A 22,008-nucleotide genomic window follows, 5' to 3' on the forward strand; every position below is an offset into this window, starting at 1 on the left:
TTATTAATCATCTCCAAAATACATTTCATTATACAATGTTACGCAGTCAAGTGGGTATGGGTCCATGCTCCTGAAACACACTTAAAGAAAACCCTGTCTGCTATTTCCTCGTTATGTGCATGGTAGAAATCGAATGTCTTGGGCAAGATTTTGTATTCCACTCTAAAAAATGATTCGTCTAGCCCTACAGAAGTGAGAAGGAAATCACATAATATACAAATGTTCAGGTGGATTTGCTTCTACTTCATTCCTGGACACTTTCGCTAGAAGTGCGTCATGTCGGGCCTTCAACTCATCCCACTGCACCTCAACGCTTTGCTCGGGAATAAGGAGGGCTCTCATTTTTACATGTAACGGAAATGAATTAAAGGTTTCTTGGGTAATTTTAGTTGTGACTTTTTCAGCGGTTCCCTCTATGCGGACCTTGAAATGTATTAACAAAGCCCTTGATATAGCCAAAAAAGAAATACGCAATTGTAAATAACAGGTTAACGTCACTATATCGTACGATGGGAAAGTAAGAGTTAATTTGTAACGACCTTCCCTCGCTTCAAATCGATGAACCAAAGGTAGAGGACTACAATATATACAATAATGGCCAAATAAACACACCTACAACTATTATACATAATATATAATATTATACAGAGATTACTCAATTTCGCGTCCCTTGACCTGGTGATCAGATTAAACATGATACGTACACCTATACAGGGTGTAACATAAGTAGGGGTTTTCCTTTTAATACGACATAGACTTCAAAAAACTAAACAATATTTTAATACATTTTTTCGAAACCTTAAAAGCAACCGAAATATACACCTATGAAAGTTTTAATAAGTACCATATCTTTAGCTACTGCTCACTCCGGAACTGGCTACAAAAGGTGTTCGAAATTGTCGCCATTGGTTTCATTTGCACGAATTGTCGCTCGCCTTATCCACGACTCTGTACATGCTGTTAGAAGAGATGGTTTTCCTCCAATTATTTCTGCAGCTTTTTCTATCCGTTCACGCAACTCTTTCACTGTGTTAATTTCTCTCGTAAACAATAAGTTTTCATGTAACCTCGCAAATTAACACAATTAAAATAACACCTGGAGCTCACCTTCACGACTGATTTTTAAGCGGCATAGGTAAATTGCATAAAAACAGTAAACATTAAATGTTTTTTGCGTTTTTACAATAGCTGATAATTTTTTGTGGGACATTTCATTTCCTTTACATTGAATTTGCTATTTTAAGCAGGAATGGATTTAGATTTTGTACAAAAATTTATTAAAACTCTTCTGCGCATATTTCGTTTTTTTGAGATTTCAAAAAAATGTCATATAAAAATATTGCTTAGTTTTTTGAGGTCAATATCGTATTAAAAGGAAAACCCCTAATTATGTTACATCCTGTATATAAGCCCTCTCGTCCAGTCGTAAGTGTGTTTATTTGGCCACTATTGCATATGAGACTGGGCTACTGGCAGGTGCCTGATTGGGGGCTACGACTTGGAACTGCTGGCGATTTGTCACAACTTTTAAGTCAAAAGTCGATTGAGTCAAAATAAATGCACCGCATTGCGTGATACTAACTAAACCGGGCTAGCCGCCAAATATTAAACATAAAAGGTCATCGTTTCAAAGTTAGCATTCAACGATTTATGGAAGGTAGCTAGATGGCCTTAGTCAGTCATCTACCATGGACACTTTCCACTGTGAGGGACAAATTTTTTCTTTTTTGAATACGAAGATTTTGCGCTTATATGTTTGTGTTTAAACGACGTGAATCATGATTTTGTAACATGAACAAATGATGGGTATTGCCGAGGACCCGGATTCAGGGAAAACCTTGAAAAGGACGAGACACCTTGATTCGTGCTGACGGGAATGTTCAGCTTTCGTATAGCCAATCTCATTACCCCTGAGGTCAAGCAGTTTCGTCCCAATAGCGAGACTACTGCTGCTGAATTTCACTTCCGCGAGACATAATGGGCTCAATGCTCTGAGCTATTGACCGATACTTATGAGCAGTTTCGTAATTCCTGCCTTTTGTCGACATTATCATAATCATCCATCACAATGCAAAAATACTCAATTGATTTGCTAATAGCCTATTAAAATTTACCTGTCGTAATGTATTCCCATCTGTATACGCGAATGGGAAACAGGCAGCAACTTTAGGATTTTCTTCCTTTATGAAATTCATTGTATTAGGTACTGTCAATAATCAAGTTTTTTCTTAACTTACAATCTGTTGAACTTTAGGACTGTTACGATTTGTGTTGAACACCAACCCATCTTCAGTCAAGTTTTGAAGGGCTATAAATCTGTTTTTAACATCTCCACTGCTATAAAAATAATTAATCTGTAATATTAACAGATTTTTGATATTTTACTTCAAACAATTCAAAATATTATTATGCTATTAATTTTTCATAAGGAGTTGGAATCCTGGAAATGTAATTTATTTCTTTGCGGTCATATGTCTACACGGGCGTACCACGTTTACCAAGTAATTTTTTTATGAAACTTTCACACCCTGTATTTCCGTGACGAAGCATTTTTGGGATATAGTTTATATAGCAAAATTCCCTTTATTTTAGCGACAGAATACGCTCCCGACGTTACGTACCGTACTTAGGAAACACCCTGCATATCTCGGTTGCGTATTTTTTGCTCCTACCTTTGCTTCTTCGTTCCCGAGGCATACTCTAGTCCCAAATAGAATTCCTCGACATTTGTCCATTTGGTAGCGGTGGGTAGTTTGTTCATCATTATCATATTACTAACTCTAATACCATAATACTAAAACTTATGATCTACTAAATTCCGACATATTCATCTATATATCAGTTAACACTTTCTCTGAACGAAGATAAATTGCACTGTATTGGTTCACGAACCAATACGGTGCTTCTATCAATTGAAGTTACGAAAACCTAGTTTAAACAGAAACTCATTCGCTACGCAAAATTGTCTGAAAATCAGTGAAACAACTTGTAGGTGATTTTCTTGATGGAACATTTTCAAAATCAGGAAGACCCTCGTTCTCAGATAAAGAGGAAAGGTTTAATGGCAGACTACACATATTGTGGCACTGTGAAAATGTAAACCTTAAAGATTCTTCTGTATGTTCAAATAGAAAAATCAAGGATGGAAGACGCCAAACTAATTATTTATGCAACACTTGTAATCGAAAATCAGGACTTCATGTTGAAGACTGCTTGGAAAGATATCACTCTATTGGACGCTATGAAATCTAATTTTTATACAAAAAAATTACATTAAAATACATTATTGTGTAAACATATATCTAAAGTTCAAAAATGAATTAATAAATCTTGTTTATCCTTCGTAATCTTGCATATTCTATAGCACTGCTCATTCAACGGAAATTAATTCTAACCAGTGTTACACCCATGCCTAAATTGAATACGACCGCAAAGCATATTTTTTACATTACATTTCTTTGCAAGGCACTGTCAATATTGTGAAATAAAATATAAAAATGAGTCTAAACCTCAAGAAGTGAGCAATAAATGATAATCTCGCTTGCCTAAGCTACTAAAAGTAATTACAAACCTTTTTTTTTATTTATTTAATATGAAAAAAAGACCAAAATTGCAAATAAACATAAAACTTTCTGGACAATGTGGTGAAGGAAAGGTCTTCAACATATTGAGTTCAATTTAACTTATCGTTATTGCCATTGAAAACTTATTCAACTAAACTAACTATTGTAATTTAGCAAAGCAAAGATTGAGAAATATTTATTGCCTCAAACAAATATAGAAAATCTGCTCAAAACTAATTAAATTTTTGCAAATTAAAAAAAATAGAAACATTGGTAACATAACCTAGAAAACCCAAACTTTCTAACATTTCTAAAAAAGTTATTACTGCTGTCATAGACTATTTTATGTTTATTTTACATTGTTTATACGGTAGGGATTGAATTTATTTGGGCTAGGAACCAAAATTAGGACTTACTTTCCGACAGTAGCCAAACTAAATATTACAGGAACGGTGGTGTGTCTTCGAAAGTCATCTATCCAGTCCTTTAGGAGATCTAAAGGACGTTGGTTGGGGAGAATTTCGATTTTAGCAAGTTTAGACGACATGATTACTTTTGTTAACTTTGTTTCTTCACCACAATTATTTAATGATAAGACGATTACAATGCTGGAACATCATACTCCGTTTACTTTTTGCTGTAATTCATAGATTGAGTAATTTGGTATTCGACAGACTTGAAGATTACAGTCTGTCCTTGTCCCGCTTACACGAACTGACAAAGGGACCTGGCCCCCCTTCCTTATGAACTAATCTTCACATTGTTGCTCACAGATGGCCTCAGCAGGCAAGTTTGAAGATTTTCTGCATATTACGGCGAAGGAAATTTACCGTAGAAATGAAAATCTAATTTTCATAGATTTAATAAGAAATTTATTTATTTCCAACTACTAATCATTTCCTATTTCTATGAAAGTTTATAAGGTTATCAACCAGTCTTCATTAACCATAACAATACCGCAAAATATTGAGCTCCCGCCCCTCGTGTATAAATATATCTTTCCTATAGCAAATCTATTCAATTCAGCTAGTTTATTTAATAATCATTTAATACACCTATTTGCGCATTATAAAAAGTAATAAATAGTTCAATAAATTATAGTCTAATACTAATGAAATAAATTAATATCACCATTCACAGTATTTCTTGAGTATTATTATCCTAATTTATTATAATTTCTGATAATTTCTGACCCATATAAATTATTCGAACCCCCATTACAATCTCTCTGAAGGAAGGACATTCATTATCACTGATCGTTGAAAAATCATTAAAATGCTTTCAGCACCTCTTTTTCTAATAGCTTAAATTTAAAATATTTATCAGGATATTTAAATAAGAGCCTTTGTGGCTCAATGTGCATGGATCAGCTGCAGCTATGCCTATGGATGGAGGCAGTGTTACTGGAGGGATGCAATCCATAAATAAACGATTTCATTACATTAAATACTCCTACTGTCAGCTAGAGGAACCAGCCTCAGACACTTGCACAACTGACTGATGACTAGCAACAAGAATTTCACTACTACTTACACCATTACTCACACCACCGTTACACGTACTATTAACCTGAACTAAATCTACTTCTGTAATACTACTTGTAATAACTTCATTATCACTCTCTGCAACCAACGTTTCGTTGGCAATGCTAATGGAGGTAGCGGCAATCTCTTTATTACCATCAGAATCATTATTATTATTCAACGTCTCTGAGGCTGGATGAAGGGTTATAATGGACTGTCTACGGGTGGGGGTTGAAGGGGCTACGGGACTATGCAAAATTGCGTAGAAAGGTTCTGGAGAATCATCATTTTCTTTGGCGGGACTTACTGCTGAACTCGATTGAGCTTCTTCTTCTAACATACTGGTCTCTGCAGCTGATGGAATGGTTGTGAGGAAGCGGACCTATAAAAAAAGAAATTCATCCGTCTTGATATAATTACAAAAGAAATATTACGTACCGTTAAGCGTCCAGGAGACCCTGGAGGATCCAGATCATCATGAAAAGCATATTGCCTGGTTAATCTGGGTTTAACTCTGATGATTCTGGAAGGTTCACTGGAGCCGCTGGATCGTGACATTCTCCAAGTGCTAGTACTTGCGGTGGTGGCAGATCCAGAGGAATCATTCCTTGAACTCGACAAATTGGAATCTTGCGATGTTTTCCTTGTTACCACCCAGGATGCAGCTCGTCTTTTCGGATCCAACATTCTCAGAGGAATTCCGCAGTTATGAGGATTATTCCTCCAGGAATCAGACCTAGCCTCATTCATTTATTAAATATAATTATCAACAACCTTGAAATTCTCACCTTGAAGAACTGAAATTCTCACTGGAAGACATGGAAGAAGCTCTCTTGTGCTGCTTTTGTTGGATCTCTGCAATTTGGTAGGTGTAAGTGGTGTTGGGAGGTCGCCGGTGTCTGGGTGGTCGCCGCACGCAAAACAACCATCTTGCCTTGCTTAGCAACCATTCTCTAGAGGTAGGTTGCCTTTCTAGTCTCTGTGGAACTCGAGGTTGCCCTTTATCACCCAGGAGTTTGGTGTTGCAGGTGCATTGAGGAATCTGGTGGTGTTGATTCTCCCTTGATGATCTGAAAACGCTCTTATTGTTTGAAATAGTTGATGAAATCACATCATTTTAAAATTTTTGTTCTTTGGAATTCCGAAATATCGAAGAGTGATGTTTGAAAAGTGGCAAGTTTCCTCGTTTTGGAAAAAAATTAAAAATACAAGAACTTACAAGAGTGCGTCAGACTTCCTTAGCTTTTATGTTAATAAAGTTAACAATTTTTTCATGATTATCAAAAAATTTAGAAGCCAAAAAGGGGCAATTTTCAGGAACTCGGAAATGGCTAAGATAGGGTAATGTTAATAAAAGTTGTAGATTTGTGAATTTTAAACACGATGTCATCGAGAAAGTTGAGGTATTCCATTTGAAATAAGCAAGTTATTGAGGTTTGAAGTCATATTATTTCGGAAGCTGATTTCGCCTGTTGTGGAGGGCTTTTTTTATTAAACTACGTCAAAACATAACTTATTAGGTACTCTTTGAACCCCAGAAGACTGATTTCGAAATTCACAACGATTAGCTCACAATACCGATTTCCACGGAACCTTGCAGCTGTAAAATTTTTCCGAATAACTAACTCGGAAATGACAAAATTTAAAGGTAGGACACCTTACATAAACTGACCTTAAAATTTAACAAAAAATCCGAAAATCACAAAAAAATGACGAGTTCCATTTAAAATAATGAAGTTGTATATCGTCACACTTTTTGAGGTCACCCTATACATTAGAAAATAAGTTCTGGAAATAGGCCTTTATGTGCTGTGCAAATTTGTAGAAGAGAAAAATTGTTAACTCTGGTGGTGTAGAAGCTAAAAAAGCCTGACGTACTATTGCAGCACTGTATATTCTCTCCATTCTGGAATTTCCTGATTTTGGACCTTGGAGTAGTGCGCCGCTGTTAATTTCGAGAAAGAATTTCACGAAACAATGAGGATACTTGGGCCAGTAATATCAAAAAATTTTATTGTAATACTCTCCCCATTTTTGAGAGTTAAAATTTTTGAAAATCCAGTTTTGCATATGTAGATCAAATGTAAGGGCTTCCGGGTGCAAGTTACGATACTTACCTATCAGCTAAACTATTGGTATTAGCAGGAGTCTGTCTATTACTGAAATTGGAGCTATGCCGACATCTTCCAATCCCCCTCGTGACTCGACTCTCCTCAATGGCCTTACATATCATCACACAATCCTTCTTGAACTGCTTAGTCAAAATTGCGTACAAAAACGGGTTGCAGCACGAATTTAAAGGCAAAACGAACACTGTGAAAACTTTGGCTTGCTCTAGAGTGATAAGTTGCAGTCCGAATGCTGCGGTCAAGGAAAAAAATGCGATGGGTGACCAACACAAGAAGTCCGTAAACACTAAAAGGGCCATCCTCTTGGCTATACGGGAGTCATTCGAGTTCCAGGCTTGAGATCCTCGGATGGCACAGTACATTTTGAGATAGCAACCCATAAGGATTAAAAATGCCACCCCATTAATAAACATGAGAAACACTACGTAAGTTAAGCTCCCCACGTCCTTTATCTCGAAAGGCAAACACACCGCGAACTTTCGGTAATCTGAGATGTTAAAAAGCGGGAGAACGGCCATTACTATCGCGAAACTCCATCCACATATCATGATATAACCGGCGTGTCTTAAAGATAAACGTTTATTGAGGTGCATAGCATGAGTTATGGCATAGTTCCTTTCCAGGGTAATCACTGCCAGCGTGTAGACAGACAGCTCGGAGCTGAGAACCCCTAGAAATCCGGCTAATTGACATCCAGGAGACATTTGCCAGGGGATGGCATACATGCGGAACTCGCCTAGGGTGGAAGCGTCGACGACAGCCAGGAATCCTGGAATTAGATCCAGGGATTTAACAAATAAACTCGTATTAACTAACCCCATCAAAGATAACGATCATGTGACACAAGTTAGCTATGAAACATAATTTGATAAATGGCGAGTCTCAGACTAAGAGCCACCAGATTAAGGTCCTGGCAACTTTATCTGGAAGATAACTTCCATATGGGCCGTGGCAAATAATGGCCAAAAGGTTAATCTCCGTGGAAACGTGTTATAGCCGGTCTATCGTCATCATCATGTATAAAGAAGTGCGGCTGCAGATTGCAGTGCTTTTATCTTATAGTGGGTCTTAGGATATAAAATGTCCATGTAAACAAACCAAACATGATCGCTAATTTGGTCGTCGCTGACTGGTCCGTGAACCATCGATGTGCCACAAGGGCGGAGGCGTTTCACAGGATTGAACTTGTTCAGTTTTGCATGGAGAACGTTTATTGTACACGCATAATCGATTATAGACAAAACTTTTTAACTGTTTGTCATACAGCAAGTCATTATTTTTGAAAAACAATAGAAATGGCTAAATTCTAGTGCTCTCAGAACTTTTCTAAAAATTTGTTTTAGTGTAATAGCGGGCTGACTACGGTCCTGTTCAATGCTCTCGCCTTGAACGGGTCACGTGCATTTTTTTACATGGATATTTCATGTTCGTGAACACACTATATATATACCTACAACTCTAGTTAAAAAACGCGATTTTACCTAGGTAAATTCCCATGAAAAAATCTGCAGCTGCTAAGTTGCACACTAAAAACTTTGGAACATCCATTTTACTTCTGGAAAATATGAGAACAAACACTACAGTTCCGTTTCCGAGGAGGGAGCAAAGGAAGACTATCCAGACCCCACATCTCAAGGTCCACCAATCGAATAAATCCTGACACGGCAGGAATGGGCCTGGAAGTGGGAGGCACTGGATTTTTCCTGGAGCATCTGTTACTAGAGAGTCTCCAGGAAATCTTACTGGAACATCTTCTTCGGAGATATATTCTTCCATGTATGAAGGAAAATTTCCTGGATAAGTAAAATCAGATCTGATGTTTTCCCATATGGCCTCGAATTGTCTTCCAAAGCTTTTGGTAATGTTCTCTGGAAATATAATAGTTTTTATCTCTGGAAAAATTTGCATAGATAAATAATTCCTTACGTTGGGAAGGCCAAATATCCACGGAAGAACTATTCCAGATATTCAAATCGATATCCTCGATATCTGGAAACACAATTATGTCTTTGGCAATGGGGGGTGGGTTTGAGGGTACCAAGGGTAAAAATGCGCAGCAATGGTAAGCATATGATAAAATCAGAGTCTGGATCCTCGGAAACTCCTCTGGAGGAGGAAATTCTCTTAAATTGGGATTGTTGAATGTTTTCAAGTGCAGTAGCCTTTCTAGCCCTGCGGTGGGTAGTTGCGGGAACACGTTGTTGCCTAAATTCCTGGAAAAAATCATTTATTCCAATGACTCTACAGCAAGTTATTGAGTCTCTTTTTTGGTATTGAAGAGGCATTTGATACTCACAAATCCTCGACTTTTGATATAGCCAAAAATGCTTCAGGATGTATGAAGGATATTTGATTATGCTCCATATCCCTGAAACAAATAATACGGTCGTTTTTCATGTTAAGCATATTTTTTTACTTACAAAACTTGCAGTTTCGATAAATTATAAAAAGCATCCATAGGAATGTACTGAATCCGATTGTGGGCTAACAATAAATCGTGCATTTGGTACATTCCACGAAATGGCCTCCCTTCAATTGACCTAATTGAATTACTTGCTAAATCTCTAGAAATAATTACATTTTTAGCTAAAGTGACTCGTTAGTTTAGAGAAAGAACTCACAATACCCTTATTTCCCGACAGTTATTAAGGTCGGGAACTTCTTCCAATTTATTCGATTTAACATCCCTGCAAGAGGAAAAACAGTTACGGAGTTTTATTAGAATTAAAATCGGAAACTTACAAACTTTTCAGTTTGGGGCAAAAACTACATATGGATGAAGGAACGTGGCTCAATCCAGCCCTATCCAGCCTTAAAACTTCGAGGGAACTAGTTCCGTTTAAATTCGGGAATGTCGACAGTTCTTTGGCATCGGAGAGAATACTGAAAATTGAAATATACAGAACATTGTAGGTATCTCATAAAAATGAAGAAGAAAAGGGAAATAAAACTAAAACAAAGACAAATAAATGGAATATAATACTTGCAGCTTTCGGAGGCGAGGTAGGTGGGAAAACGCTTGGGCATCTACTGCAACCAAAGGGTTCCCTTTCAGTTCTAAAAGGGCAAGGGCTGGGGTCAGTTGCAGCACCCCTCCAGCAATGAACTTAATCCTATTTCCTGAGATGGACCTGCGAAATGCTTTCCTGATTAAAAATTATCTCGTTTTCAAAGTTTTTACTACTGAAATTTACCAGAAACAAAACATGCTAGAGAGATAATTTAGAGACTTACAGTTCCTGCAAATCCGGAAGTTTGGTAATGGCCACAGGAATCTGAGTAAGAAAGTTGTCGTCAAGTTCGCTGGAACAAACATGATTTACTGTCGCAATTCCAAAGACGCAAAGTTTGAAGTAAATTGTGTATAATTCTATTTCAGTACTCACAGAATTCTCAGTGAAGTGAGGTGGACGAATCCAAAGTCTTCAATCTGCACGATTTGGTTCCTTTTTAATAACCTGAAACCGTAACTTCTCATCACAAATTTGTTATGTTGCAACAATATCAACCCTCGAGTTGAGACCCCTTGTTGTTTTTCAGGTCAACAGAAGGAAATCCCTTAGAACGCGAATTTTAGATATATGGCTTTTCCATGTTTACCCTTATTTTTTCTTTGTTGGAACGTTAAAGGGTCTCGTGCGGACAGTTAAAGGCAAATAACATGGCTCCACAATTCACTTGTTTCGTATCCTTTTTGCACAGACAAAAAGACAAATTGGAAGGAGGAACGTTTTGAAATACTAAGTGGATTTAAATGTAAGGACTCTAGTGGAAAATATGGTGGAGTTTCTAGTAACTGTTTTGCGACAAAGCTGGACAAACTGGGGAGCGAAAATGAAAGAGCACGCCGATGGGGATTTAATAGAAGTCAGGAATATATACTCTCTATTAAAACATTGATAAATTTAATAATTAATAATTGTGCACATGAAAATGAGCACTGAGCGAATATGTGAAAGTGTGCACAATTCCAAAACAAAGACGTACCAGGCTTAATTGAACTGACAAAACTAAATTTCATCATCTTCAGATTATTCAAGATTTTCCGCGCCTCCAGGTGTACGCCAATGAACTATATTGTTAAGACACTTTACAACCCCTAAATGAATTTGAAGATGTATCAAATTTTGTACTCGGAAAAGAGGCGTATTAGTCTTAATTAAACCAACATATTTTAAAATAATAAATTCGATTTAAATATATGATTTTTGAAGAGTTTTCTCTTGCAACTCAGCAAAATCAAACGAAATCCCTATTACAACAACAAAAATTTAAATCAAACATTTGAAAAACAGGGGCGTACCCACTAGTTTTTATTAAACAATCAAATTTCAACTTAATAAACTGGAGAACTGTGAAAAACACATAATACAATCTGCTCTAGAATTTAATAATTTATCAAATTTAATGTTTGAAATTGAAACAGGCCCGTACTAGCCTTGATTAAACCATCAAATTTAAATTTACTAGACCTGCGGTAAACATGTGATTCCCTAACAATTTTTCCTTGTCCAAATCTGTAAATAAAGAGTCCATCCAACTTATACTATAATTTAAAAAGTTATTAAATTCAACAGTTGATAAGCAGAGACGTGCTAGTAAAGATTAAACCATCAAATTTAAAATCACAAATTTACTAGACTCAAGGTAAACATCTAATTTTTTAGTAATTTTTTCTGTTCAAACCTACGCCAATGAGCTATTAGAAAAAGACTCCAGGCAACCTTCACTATTATCTAAAAACTTATTAGCAGTTGAAGTTTAACATTTGATAAGCAGAGGCGTGCTAGTAACGATTAAACCTTTAAATTTAAGAGATTTTAACTGCAACTCATCAATAAATTCTCCTTGTCCAAAACTTAAGCTGTACGTCCACGAGCTGTTAGGTCGACAACACTAGAATCGAACCATTTGCTAAATTCAAGACTTAGAAATATACTCGACTTAACTAAACCGATAATTTAAATTTGAACAAACTATTGATACTCGGATTTTAACCACTTCTTGTGAGTCGAACTTTTACGATGAACGCCAATGAAATAGTCTCAAGAATATATGTTAGGGAATTGTAGACATACAAAAACTAGAATCACAGACATGGATTTTACCCGCAAAACATATTGTTAATTAAACATCAAAATGTTATCACAAAATCTATGTGTACTTTATAATTCTTTCACGTATCCAACCGTTCCTCGATTCTGATTTAAAAACTTCCCTGAAGAGTGGCTTGATTTTCAATTACAAATTTGCCAGGCTCTTGTGTATTTTGAGGGTGAACATAATAAATCAAGCTTATCAGGGGTTTAGTGTCAACTCCGAATTATTAATTTGTAATAAGTCTGTATAAGGGCGATTAAGAATGTCAAATAACCCCCTCAAAAAACATTTTGCTTAAGTTATACTTACAAGATGAGCAGGCTATTCATGGGCGGAAATGAGTCCATAGTGATACTGGATATCTGGTTGCTGGCCAAGTTCCTATAAAACACCAGTTATATTTGTATGATAATATAAGCAACTATGAAATGTCCTCTACAAAACCCAGCTAAAAAATTCTTAAGGAAGTGATGATAAATGCGAATATTAGTCTACATAAATTCTTGCAGAGGTTCTGTAGCGCTTTCTCTCTTTATCAAGCATATATCACATTTCCGCATAAAATCCTCATAGATCACGAACTTTAGTGTGATTATCGACCTTTTAGGCACTTCATATCCATTCGTATGTAAGTATATTCGAAGCGTCCTCCTTGCAGGAGGAGCGTGTCGAAAATAGATTAAAAAATTTGATTGAAATCACACAAAATTGAGGGAAAAGAAGAAAATCGGCAATTTGGAATCTGTAAACATTCATTTATCAAAGAGATGGTTACGAAGGAAGCAAAACTTTTCTGAGCGTTAAGAATTTTTCTCCTCGGGGAGTTATCCGTGGTCGTCTTGAAAGAGTTAATTTTGATAAATTTCAAGTATAAAAACATAGAAAAACTCTTCAAAAACCTCATTTATATTAAATTTTAAGGATAAAATATAGATAAATTTTCTAAAAAAGAAAAACTCATGTAAATCTTTCAAAATGGAAAGGGGGCTTTTCCGATGAGTGACATCTCCTCGGGGCTTCCTCTCGTGCATATTTTCAAGGAAACGAAGAACATTTTAGAGGAAATATTCACTCCATGTTTTTTCATTTAAAAATTTGTCAACCCAAACAAAACAAACCACTATATCACATTGACTACTATAGTTAAATCCACACCAAACTACCAAGCACAAGTTAAACCAGCTGAGTTAACGCAAATATTAATCAATCACTTATTCATCACACATTTTTCGACTTTGCTCTAAAATTCTACTGGTGTGTAATCTTCTGAGGCCAAACTACTCTAACTTTTGCAACTCTAACAATTCTACGTCTTTCTGCAAATTTCCAGGAAAAACTTGGCCCATGCGAGTTTCCTATACTCACAAAACTTCTAAACGTGGCAACATGGCCAAGGCTTGCGTTGGTACCCTGCGCAATAGGTTACTATCGATGCGCAAGCTGCGCAGATTGGGTAGCGATTCTAGGGTGTCCGGTTCCAAGTGTCCCAGCGCATTGTTGCCAACTTGTCTGGATGAAAACACTAGTATTTCAGTGGTTAGACACAACATTATGTTTAGCTACATGTGGGGTGTTAATCACATTATTCTGAGTACTACTTTCACCGACAAAAAACATCTTATTTAGTTAAAAGATAGCCCATAAAGTAATCCGGGGATGGAAGAATCATAGCAGCAATATCTCCATCTGAAGGAGGGCGGATTTATCATTCAGATTCCTTTGTTAGGAAAGATCCATGCTGAGGGTTCATCTTACTATTGCTGATTTATAGCGGGGTTGCCGGTTCAATAAAAAGTCACAACATTTCATCGTCTCTCCACGCGGAAGGAAATATGGGACGATGTAATAAAGGAGAATATTTGAAGGTTGCTCGGATCGGAAAAGAGGAGGAAGGATGTCTAAATAACCGTGACGCAGAGGTCCGAGAATGTTGTGATTTGTTATTTATTATACATTTGAATCAGATGGAGGAAAATAAAATTAATGGTTTCATTAAGACAAGAATAATCGATGAAAATATCGGGAAATTGAAGGAGAAAATGAAGGAATAAAAAGTTGAAAACTGGAAGGGTAAGAAATATAGTTAAGTCAAAGTTCAGATGAGAAGCGAAATGGGATGCAGGTAAAAAGATGATAAAAGTAATATCTCAATTCCATTTTTCTCAAGGAGTAGAGATAAAAACCGAATAGGCAGACACGAAAACCGAGACATAAAAAGAAAGTGTAACAGAGTCTACAGAGTAGGAAAACAGCGTACTGAGGAGAAAAAGAGTGTGTACCGAAAGGTAAGACAGATGCTGCAGAGAAGAAGGAATGAATCTAAAAAAAATGGGAATAAAAACAAAAGTCAAAGAGCCTAATGCCTAGAGAAAAGAAAAGCAGAGTCTACAGAAGAGACCTGAGTCTGCAGATATGAAAATTAGAAACTCTACAAAAAAAATGAAAAAAGAAACCCTACAAAAACGCGTGATAAGATTCCAAAAAAAAGCAAAGTTTATGGAGGTAAAGAAGATGATCTAAAGGAAAGATCCTGGAGAGAGAAATTAGGAAAGAAGAAGGTCTGGATTTACACATATAAAAAACAGAGTGTACAAAGAGAAAAATCAAGTTTATAAAGAAAAAAGGTAAACTCTACAGAGATGTATGAGAGAGTCTTAAAAACAGGCATTATAATAAAATACATGCAGAGGAATCTGGAGAAGAGACTTAAGTATTAGTACTTTTTATTACTTTGGACGAAAATCAATAGCAAGAAGAAAACTAATCTCAGGATAAAAAAATATATGTTAATGAAAGTCTGTGCAGCTTTTTCCGTTAGAGATTTAGAGTAGCCCAGCTTTCCAGATTATCCGGCACATCACCTTTCAGCTTCACCTTCATCAGCACTTTATATCGAAATTTTAAGAAAATATTTGTTAGATTACATACCAAATTGTTATATTGTACTTTTGAATCTATACTGCACCAATTACATACATTAATTGATCAAGAAGTAAATAGCCCAAAAATATTTACATTACTATACGAATCTTCACAACTCAGTAACTATGATCAGGTTAGATCAGTATAAAGACTGAAAACTAGTGCTACTCACAGTGTTTGAAGTTTTATCAGAGACCTCAGTGCTTCAGACGGAATATGCTTCAGACCACAGTTTTGTAAAATCCTGAAAAAAGAAATCTTTGAATTTATCGCGCTCTTAGGGCACATTGAACGTAGCTAAAGCAATGGGAAAACCTCCATTTAAAGTCCTGCAGAACCATTTGTGTATAGGCTAATATTTTATGCAATCAGTTTCCTGCTTGTTATCGCATAATCCTGTTTCAATCCTATTAGATCTACCAAGAGTTGCGGAAAACGTCAATAAACCAATAAAGTGTACATGTACCGACGACAGGTTTGAGGAATGACGAGGCATCAACATGGATCGCAGATAAGACCGAGATCCCATATTCGAGGTTTATTTATCTCTTTCCACTTTTATGGATACGTTTAGAAGAAAAATGAGACCGAGTTAATGTAAAATATTGGTCTTGCTTTGTTCACAATGGAGAGATAAAGTTTAGTTATCGTTATCGGACGACATTAGCCATTTCCTTCCTTTTAGGGACTGAATTTCTATGGAAAAGTCTGCAGATCATCATTGTAGAACTTCCTACATTTCGAGTATTTTTAGTATAAATAATCTACAAATAAATATCTGCGGATTATCTGAACCCTCAATCGAAACGTAAATGATATAAAGCGGGCTTTTATTGCCTCGTTTCCGCACCATCGGACTTCCAGTGATTCCGATGTCTGCGCTTGAAATATTGAGATACTTTGCAAAGTTAAGCAAATGATTGTGTTATTTTCAAAAATATGAAAATTATTGTTTACCGGATGTTTGGTTAGTAGCCGTAGATATTTGGACAATTGATGGCACAGGCCAATTGAAGATTTTATACGTAGAGCGAGTTTTTTTTCAATGATGAGTGAAAGGATCTCGGAAACTACAATGTCAGAGTTACGAAGTCGATTTAATGGGGAAAGAATTGCAGCTTTAAGTGACCAATTTAAAGTCACTTTTGATTTCTTCAAAAAGTTCATGGCTTACTAGAATTTCGCAAAAACAAAATTTCGTCGATTTCTTTTAATCGATCTAGCCATGAAATTATTAGCCGAGTAAATATTAGCAGTTCAAAAACTTAACTTTATATCTGACTTAAATGATGCGAATTGTCAATGTCAAACAAATAATAAGTCAATATGAACAATTTCATGGCCAACTATCTTATAATTGCAATATCGGATTTAAAAAATCTGTAAGTCCGCCATTTTGAGAAATAACTGTCTATTGACCGGTATCATTTTAAAATTTGAAAAAATACCTTCTTAAATAGGTCATAACCTACTATGCTTTTCAAAAAACTAAGTTTCTGCCATATCTCTAAAATGACAGCTGTCAAAAAAAATCTGGTTAACCTATGTTTTTTAGGACAAAATTATCTACAATATTCGTATTTACATAGTTTCTCTAGAACCAATAATTACACGGCTAAATCGATTAAAAGAAATCGACGAAATTTGTTTTTGCTAAATATCCAGCAAGCCACGGATTTTTCAAAAAACCAGAGGTGGCTTTAAATTGATTTCCTAAAGCTCTAATCCTTTCCCCATTTAACTGACTTCGTAATTTTGTTAATTCTCGAGATCTTTTCACTAATCATCGAAAAAAACTCGCGCTGTAGAATGTTGACAAACTTGGCATATACATATTTTACTTTAAAACTTGTTTTTAGGTTTCCAATATCTTTTCATGACGAATCAAGCGCTCCCATTCTTCTTTTTAATAAATCTTTAGTAGAACATAGAAAGTGACGCATTAAATACCTTAATAGAAATTCCAGTGGGGCACATCTATTGTAAGGAACAGATGGAAGTGTTCCAAATTGAGAGGGATGTTGAATGGATTAGAGATCCCCGTTGAGAAAATTTACTATGGTTTTAAATTACAGAACGAAAGATTCTATAAATAATTCAAAAAATTGCATGGAATCTCAAGACGAATCATTCCATAAATTTTTTTAGGTGGCTGGAACGTAGTTGCAAAATTTGTTTCATTGACAATATGGGAGATATGTCAATTGTTCTTGACAGCTGTATTCGAAATTTCCGCTATTACGATCACCTCCCGAAATATCTAAATTAACCTGAAACACATTTTTCTTGAAAATTTACTAAATTGGAGTTTGTAAACTCGAAAATAAATCTTGAGAGTCTACATTTGCCAGAAAATCTCAAACCTTATTAAATGAATTAACCCAAATTACCTAAGACACTGATTCAAACTTGACTCAAACTGAGACGTTCAACAGCTAAAACAAAACATCCCGGTTTCGGTCATACATCAATGTCGGACTTGACCATATCTTTAAAAAAATCTTTCTAAATATAAACCAAGCACCCTGTATATAATATAACTAGAAGCTTTCCATGAAGTACATTGCCCTTTGACTTTCCTTCGATAATATCTACTCTATATGTGCAAGTATTATCCAGTTCCAATTTTGAATTACATTTTATGTCCGTTTGTATAAGCTCTTTATAGTGGCTTATAAATGCAGGTCGTAGTGTTGTCCCATTTGGGATAGGGCGGAGGGGCGATAAGAGAAGAGTTTAATCCTTTTCTAGTATGTGCGACCGCTTGGCTTCCAGCCATTTACTTTATTTGATCCAACTAGTCGGGTTATTTATGATCTTTGGAGCAAATAAAGTGAGTAGACTTCCTCTTGACCCACTCGCTCTGATTTACCGGGAATAAGATCTTACAAAATACTGCAAATCACACGAATTTATCGGCTAAAATTCCCCCTTTTGGGCTATTATTTAAAGTGACAAATCCAATCAACCAGATCATGATGAGTGTATGTCAATGGGGAAATTCCGTTAAATTTTTTCGGGACTAATTGAGTAATTTTCATTATAGAGCAGTTTTCTACACAATTTACTTTTGCCGCTCAAGGGAATTGTTGCCATTAATATCTTCTACATTTCAGTTCGGGGAAAGGTGCAGGATAAATCATGTTTCAGCAATTTATGGTACATTAAATACGGCTGTTTTTAAATTTATGTGCCTTCAGATTTGGACAGTTATTGCTGGCTTTGATTGAACATTTTCTAATTTCAACGAAGAAAATTTTAAAATTTCTGGGGGGTTATCAACATGAAATTTTCGATTAATATGCATTTTTTAGAACCGTTTCCACCAAAGCCGTATTATCGAATAGTACCTGAAACGTTAAAAAGTGGCAAAATAACGACTGAAACAGATAGCTGGTTCATTTTGATTTATTCACTCAAATACTGTCCATTAAGGACATTCTTCTCGGTCGAAATCCACCCCAAAATTGCATACTTTTTAAAGATTTTTATTTGCTTATCCTCCATTTGAACTTAAATATCTCGAAAACTGTATCAGCATTGATTTAGAGCCTAGGGCAATAACGGAGGATATTCATACGTGGATGAAAATGTATGCATTTTCATACGTGGATGAAAATGTATGCATTTTCATCCGTGTATAAAATATGTTGATATGTTGTGCAAGATACTGTGCACAATCGCAAAATTTTGAATAAATTCTAAAATTAGTTTCTCACTGTTCATGGCAAACACAGAAAATCTCTGGAGATCTACGTTATAAAATTTGTAATAATTTCTTCTAGCAAATTTCAATTTAAAATGTAAAAACTCCTCTCCGCATCAATGACTAACCTGAACTAACCCGAATTAAACTTTCCCTATTAGATCCTTATCTTAGATACCTTAATATATTTCGTACTTACAGTCTTTTGAGTTGAGTGTTTTTGGCAAAAGTCTTGGAATGAATACTGTCTAACTTATTAGCTGACAAGATCCTGGAAATAAAGAGAAGTCCAATTAGTTTTGCTTCAAAACAAACTTTGCTAGCATTACAAAAACTATGCTTTTACAGACTTTACACAAGCTACTTTCTCTTTCTTCAATTAGCAATACTTCTGTGAATGAAGTTTCGCTGGGAAATTGGCAGCAAAGTTCAGAATACTTTGTCAGAAGTTTGGGTAATCTTTCACCGTGATAATAGCGAAATGCACTTTCCGAATATGCCTGATTGGATCGATTTCCAGAATGAACGTAATAAAGCTTGGAGGAGAAGCCAGAAAATCTCATTAAGCGTACAATATTTCTTTAGATGCGTCTATGGCTCTGAAGAGAGGCATTCACCAAGAATTTGAAAAGAAGAGGAACATATAGTACAAATTGCATGCAAAAAAGATAAAAAAAAGATAGGAGATAAGGAGAGAATTGATAATAAGGAGAACGAAACTCTAGGAGGCAAACATTCAAACGAGATTTCGGGCGATTAAAACAGATCCTTCGATAATGATTGATAGACAGTCATTGCCATAAACCAAAACCTTGGTGTGCTAACACCCTATTTGTCTTCGTTCACACCCATTTTATTCCTCCATTTTAGGTCCTCAAAATAGGAAAAAAGGACGCATATATGCATTTCTGCCAATCTGCAAAATTGCATATGAAACACAAAATAGCTGTGTTATAAATCCATTCGGATGTCCAGCAACTTTACGACGTTTCTCGCAGAATTTCCTTTTACGCGGAATTATTTGACATCAGAGAATCTCAAGCAGGATAGTAAAGTGATTGAGAAGACGCGATATGAAGTATATGGCTATCGAGAATAATGTGTCTGTCTTCGACAGTTCTTTATACACTAAGGTTAAGGTCCTTTAAGGGGGAGTTTCTTTTATGAGATATCTGACCATGCTAGGTCGAATGGAGTTATTCGAATGGGGTAATTTATTGGAGACAATCCCCCAATCTTTTTTTTCATACATAATGCACTGAAATGTCAAATTAGAACGCAATTAGCGTTGATACTTACAGTTCTTCGAGGTTCATGTAATGCCCCAGAGACGTCTCGTTTAGTTCTGTTATGTTGTTGCTGGTTAAATCCCTGCAGAAAGAAGAAGAAATTATTTCCAAATTGTTACCAAATCCATATGAAACTAAAATTTTAAAAAATGCCCGATAAATGTCTGAAGGCACAGAAATATTGTCTTGCGGGACACAATCAAAAGCCTTTATCAAATCACTGAAGCTGCATTGACACGGTGTTCGCAAATGAAAAAAGAATTATTGAACTGGAAAAGCATGAAATATGATCTCAGTTTTCCTTCCGCCATGTTTCCGTGCTTTCGGCTTTTAAGCAAATTATGCCCAGCTATAAATAAAATCGTTCTTATCTAAGCTTGAAAAGTCGTATTTATGTTTTTCTTATCACCGAAAATCGCGGGAAAACACGTCGCGGCGCCTTACATTTCTATATATTCACGCAGAAAATACCATTTTAAATCACGCGATTTGTCAAATTAACGGCTGCTTTTCTTGCACACGCCCATTCCGCCGAGAAAATCTATAAAAAGAACTGGGGTTTTAATAAAAACGCCACTATGTCTTTTTTACGAGCCTCCTGTAAAATCATGAATTCCATTTTATAGCCGCCGAAAGTTGAGAAAAAAACCTGTTCTTTAACAAGGTTATTTAACGATTTCCGGGGGAGGTGCATGTTTTCAATTGGCACAAGAATTCTAACGTGAATCTTTAGGAAATCGGGGGCAACGTGACAATGCCGCGTGACGCTCGCGTTGAAGTTAACGACAGCTTTCAAAGCAGAATTGGCAAACAAATGCCAAATGCGAGGTTGCATTTTTTCGCAGCATCTCTTCAAAATTGAACCGTCGAAGCTATAAGCACCAACGTAATTGAGACGCAAATGGTCTTCACAGTCATATCTGCGTGAGTTCGCAATTAGGCAGAAGACATAAATTCAGTTCCACCAGACGTTGTTTTACTAACAGCTTCATTAAATGGCTGTAAACGCCGATAAACGCTAGTTTAATTGCTGTGTATAATATTTCCACGTCTTAATAAAAGGAATTAGGAGAACTTACGAGATGATATCTCGGAATATTCGAGATTAAACAAGTCGTTAAGAGAAAAGCTTGCAGTTGTTCCACGTGTTTTATTGTATCTATGTTTACCTTCTGGTTTTGCAGGTAGTTAAATGGTAGTTCTGCATCTAATTCTCAGAGATTCTTTGGAAAGGATTAAACAATAAAATTCTCAAATCGCGATGAAGCGGGAAACAACAATAGAGAAAGTTCTGCCATACGAGGAACTTTATTGTCGATGTGCCGACACAGCTGAAAACTTTTTTCCATTCCCCACACGAAACTCTCTGCTGAAACTAACAATAGTAATATAGACAAAAATAGCGTGAGCCACATGTCACTTGTCATCGTCTCAATAAATTCCACTTTGTTCCTCTTTGTCTTGGAAATGAAGGGTTTCGTTTTTGATATTGAACATCTGATCGTGCCCCTATGCATCATTACTGCGCGCCTTAATTCGATTCTTGAAGAGATTTCTTATATTGATTACACTAAGGCAACTTAAATAATAAATTTGATAGAAGGAGATTCTCTATGATAACTTTCTAAGTCCGAAAAGATCATCCATTGCTGTCAACTTTCCGGAATTCCTCGGAGAGCAGATAGTTTCTTATACAAAATTAATGCTGCTTTTCTTGGCAAACTACAATAATATATCTTTTTAAATGCCAATCTTTTTCGCCTAGATTTTTAGTAG

The 22,008-nt window shown here is 35.9% G+C and overlaps 2 protein-coding genes across 2 annotated transcripts in view; both read right to left on the reverse strand.

Annotated features, from left to right (window-relative positions):
* Positions 1–10: 10 nt before the first annotated feature.
* Positions 11–4,125, reverse strand: LOC136408124 (pyridoxine/pyridoxamine 5'-phosphate oxidase-like). Its single transcript, XM_066388954.1, has 5 exons — positions 3,980–4,125; positions 2,238–2,337; positions 2,115–2,180; positions 218–423; positions 11–162 (listed from the first exon to the last, which is right to left on the reverse strand). The coding sequence occupies exons 1-5, from the start codon at positions 4,108–4,110 to the stop codon at positions 39–41; spliced, it is 627 nt and encodes a 208-aa protein (XP_066245051.1). The 5' UTR covers positions 4,111–4,125; the 3' UTR covers positions 11–38.
* Positions 4,126–4,721: 596 nt separating this feature from the next.
* Positions 4,722–22,008, reverse strand: part of rk (rickets) — a 55,058-nt gene continuing 37,771 nt past the window's right edge. The window contains exons 3-20 of the mRNA XM_066388934.1: positions 20,243–20,314; positions 19,143–19,214; positions 15,410–15,481; positions 13,681–13,824; positions 12,625–12,696; positions 10,602–10,673; positions 10,450–10,518; positions 10,203–10,346; positions 9,958–10,098; positions 9,837–9,902; positions 9,636–9,779; positions 9,512–9,583; positions 9,142–9,428; positions 8,697–9,083; positions 7,204–7,984; positions 5,875–6,156; positions 5,525–5,822; positions 4,722–5,468 (exon numbers count right to left, since the gene is read on the reverse strand). Of these exons, the coding sequence (XP_066245031.1) occupies positions 5,022–5,468; positions 5,525–5,822; positions 5,875–6,156; positions 7,204–7,984; positions 8,697–9,083; positions 9,142–9,428; positions 9,512–9,583; positions 9,636–9,779; positions 9,837–9,902; positions 9,958–10,098; positions 10,203–10,346; positions 10,450–10,518; positions 10,602–10,673; positions 12,625–12,696; positions 13,681–13,824; positions 15,410–15,481; positions 19,143–19,214; positions 20,243–20,314 (3,622 nt within the window). The 3' untranslated portion in view covers positions 4,722–5,021. The remainder of the gene's footprint in view (positions 5,469–5,524; positions 5,823–5,874; positions 6,157–7,203; positions 7,985–8,696; positions 9,084–9,141; positions 9,429–9,511; positions 9,584–9,635; positions 9,780–9,836; positions 9,903–9,957; positions 10,099–10,202; positions 10,347–10,449; positions 10,519–10,601; positions 10,674–12,624; positions 12,697–13,680; positions 13,825–15,409; positions 15,482–19,142; positions 19,215–20,242; positions 20,315–22,008) is intronic.

This window comes from Euwallacea similis, chromosome 4 (assembly GCF_039881205.1).
Source record: "Euwallacea similis isolate ESF13 chromosome 4, ESF131.1, whole genome shotgun sequence".
Taxonomy (NCBI): domain Eukaryota; kingdom Metazoa; phylum Arthropoda; class Insecta; order Coleoptera; family Curculionidae; genus Euwallacea; species Euwallacea similis.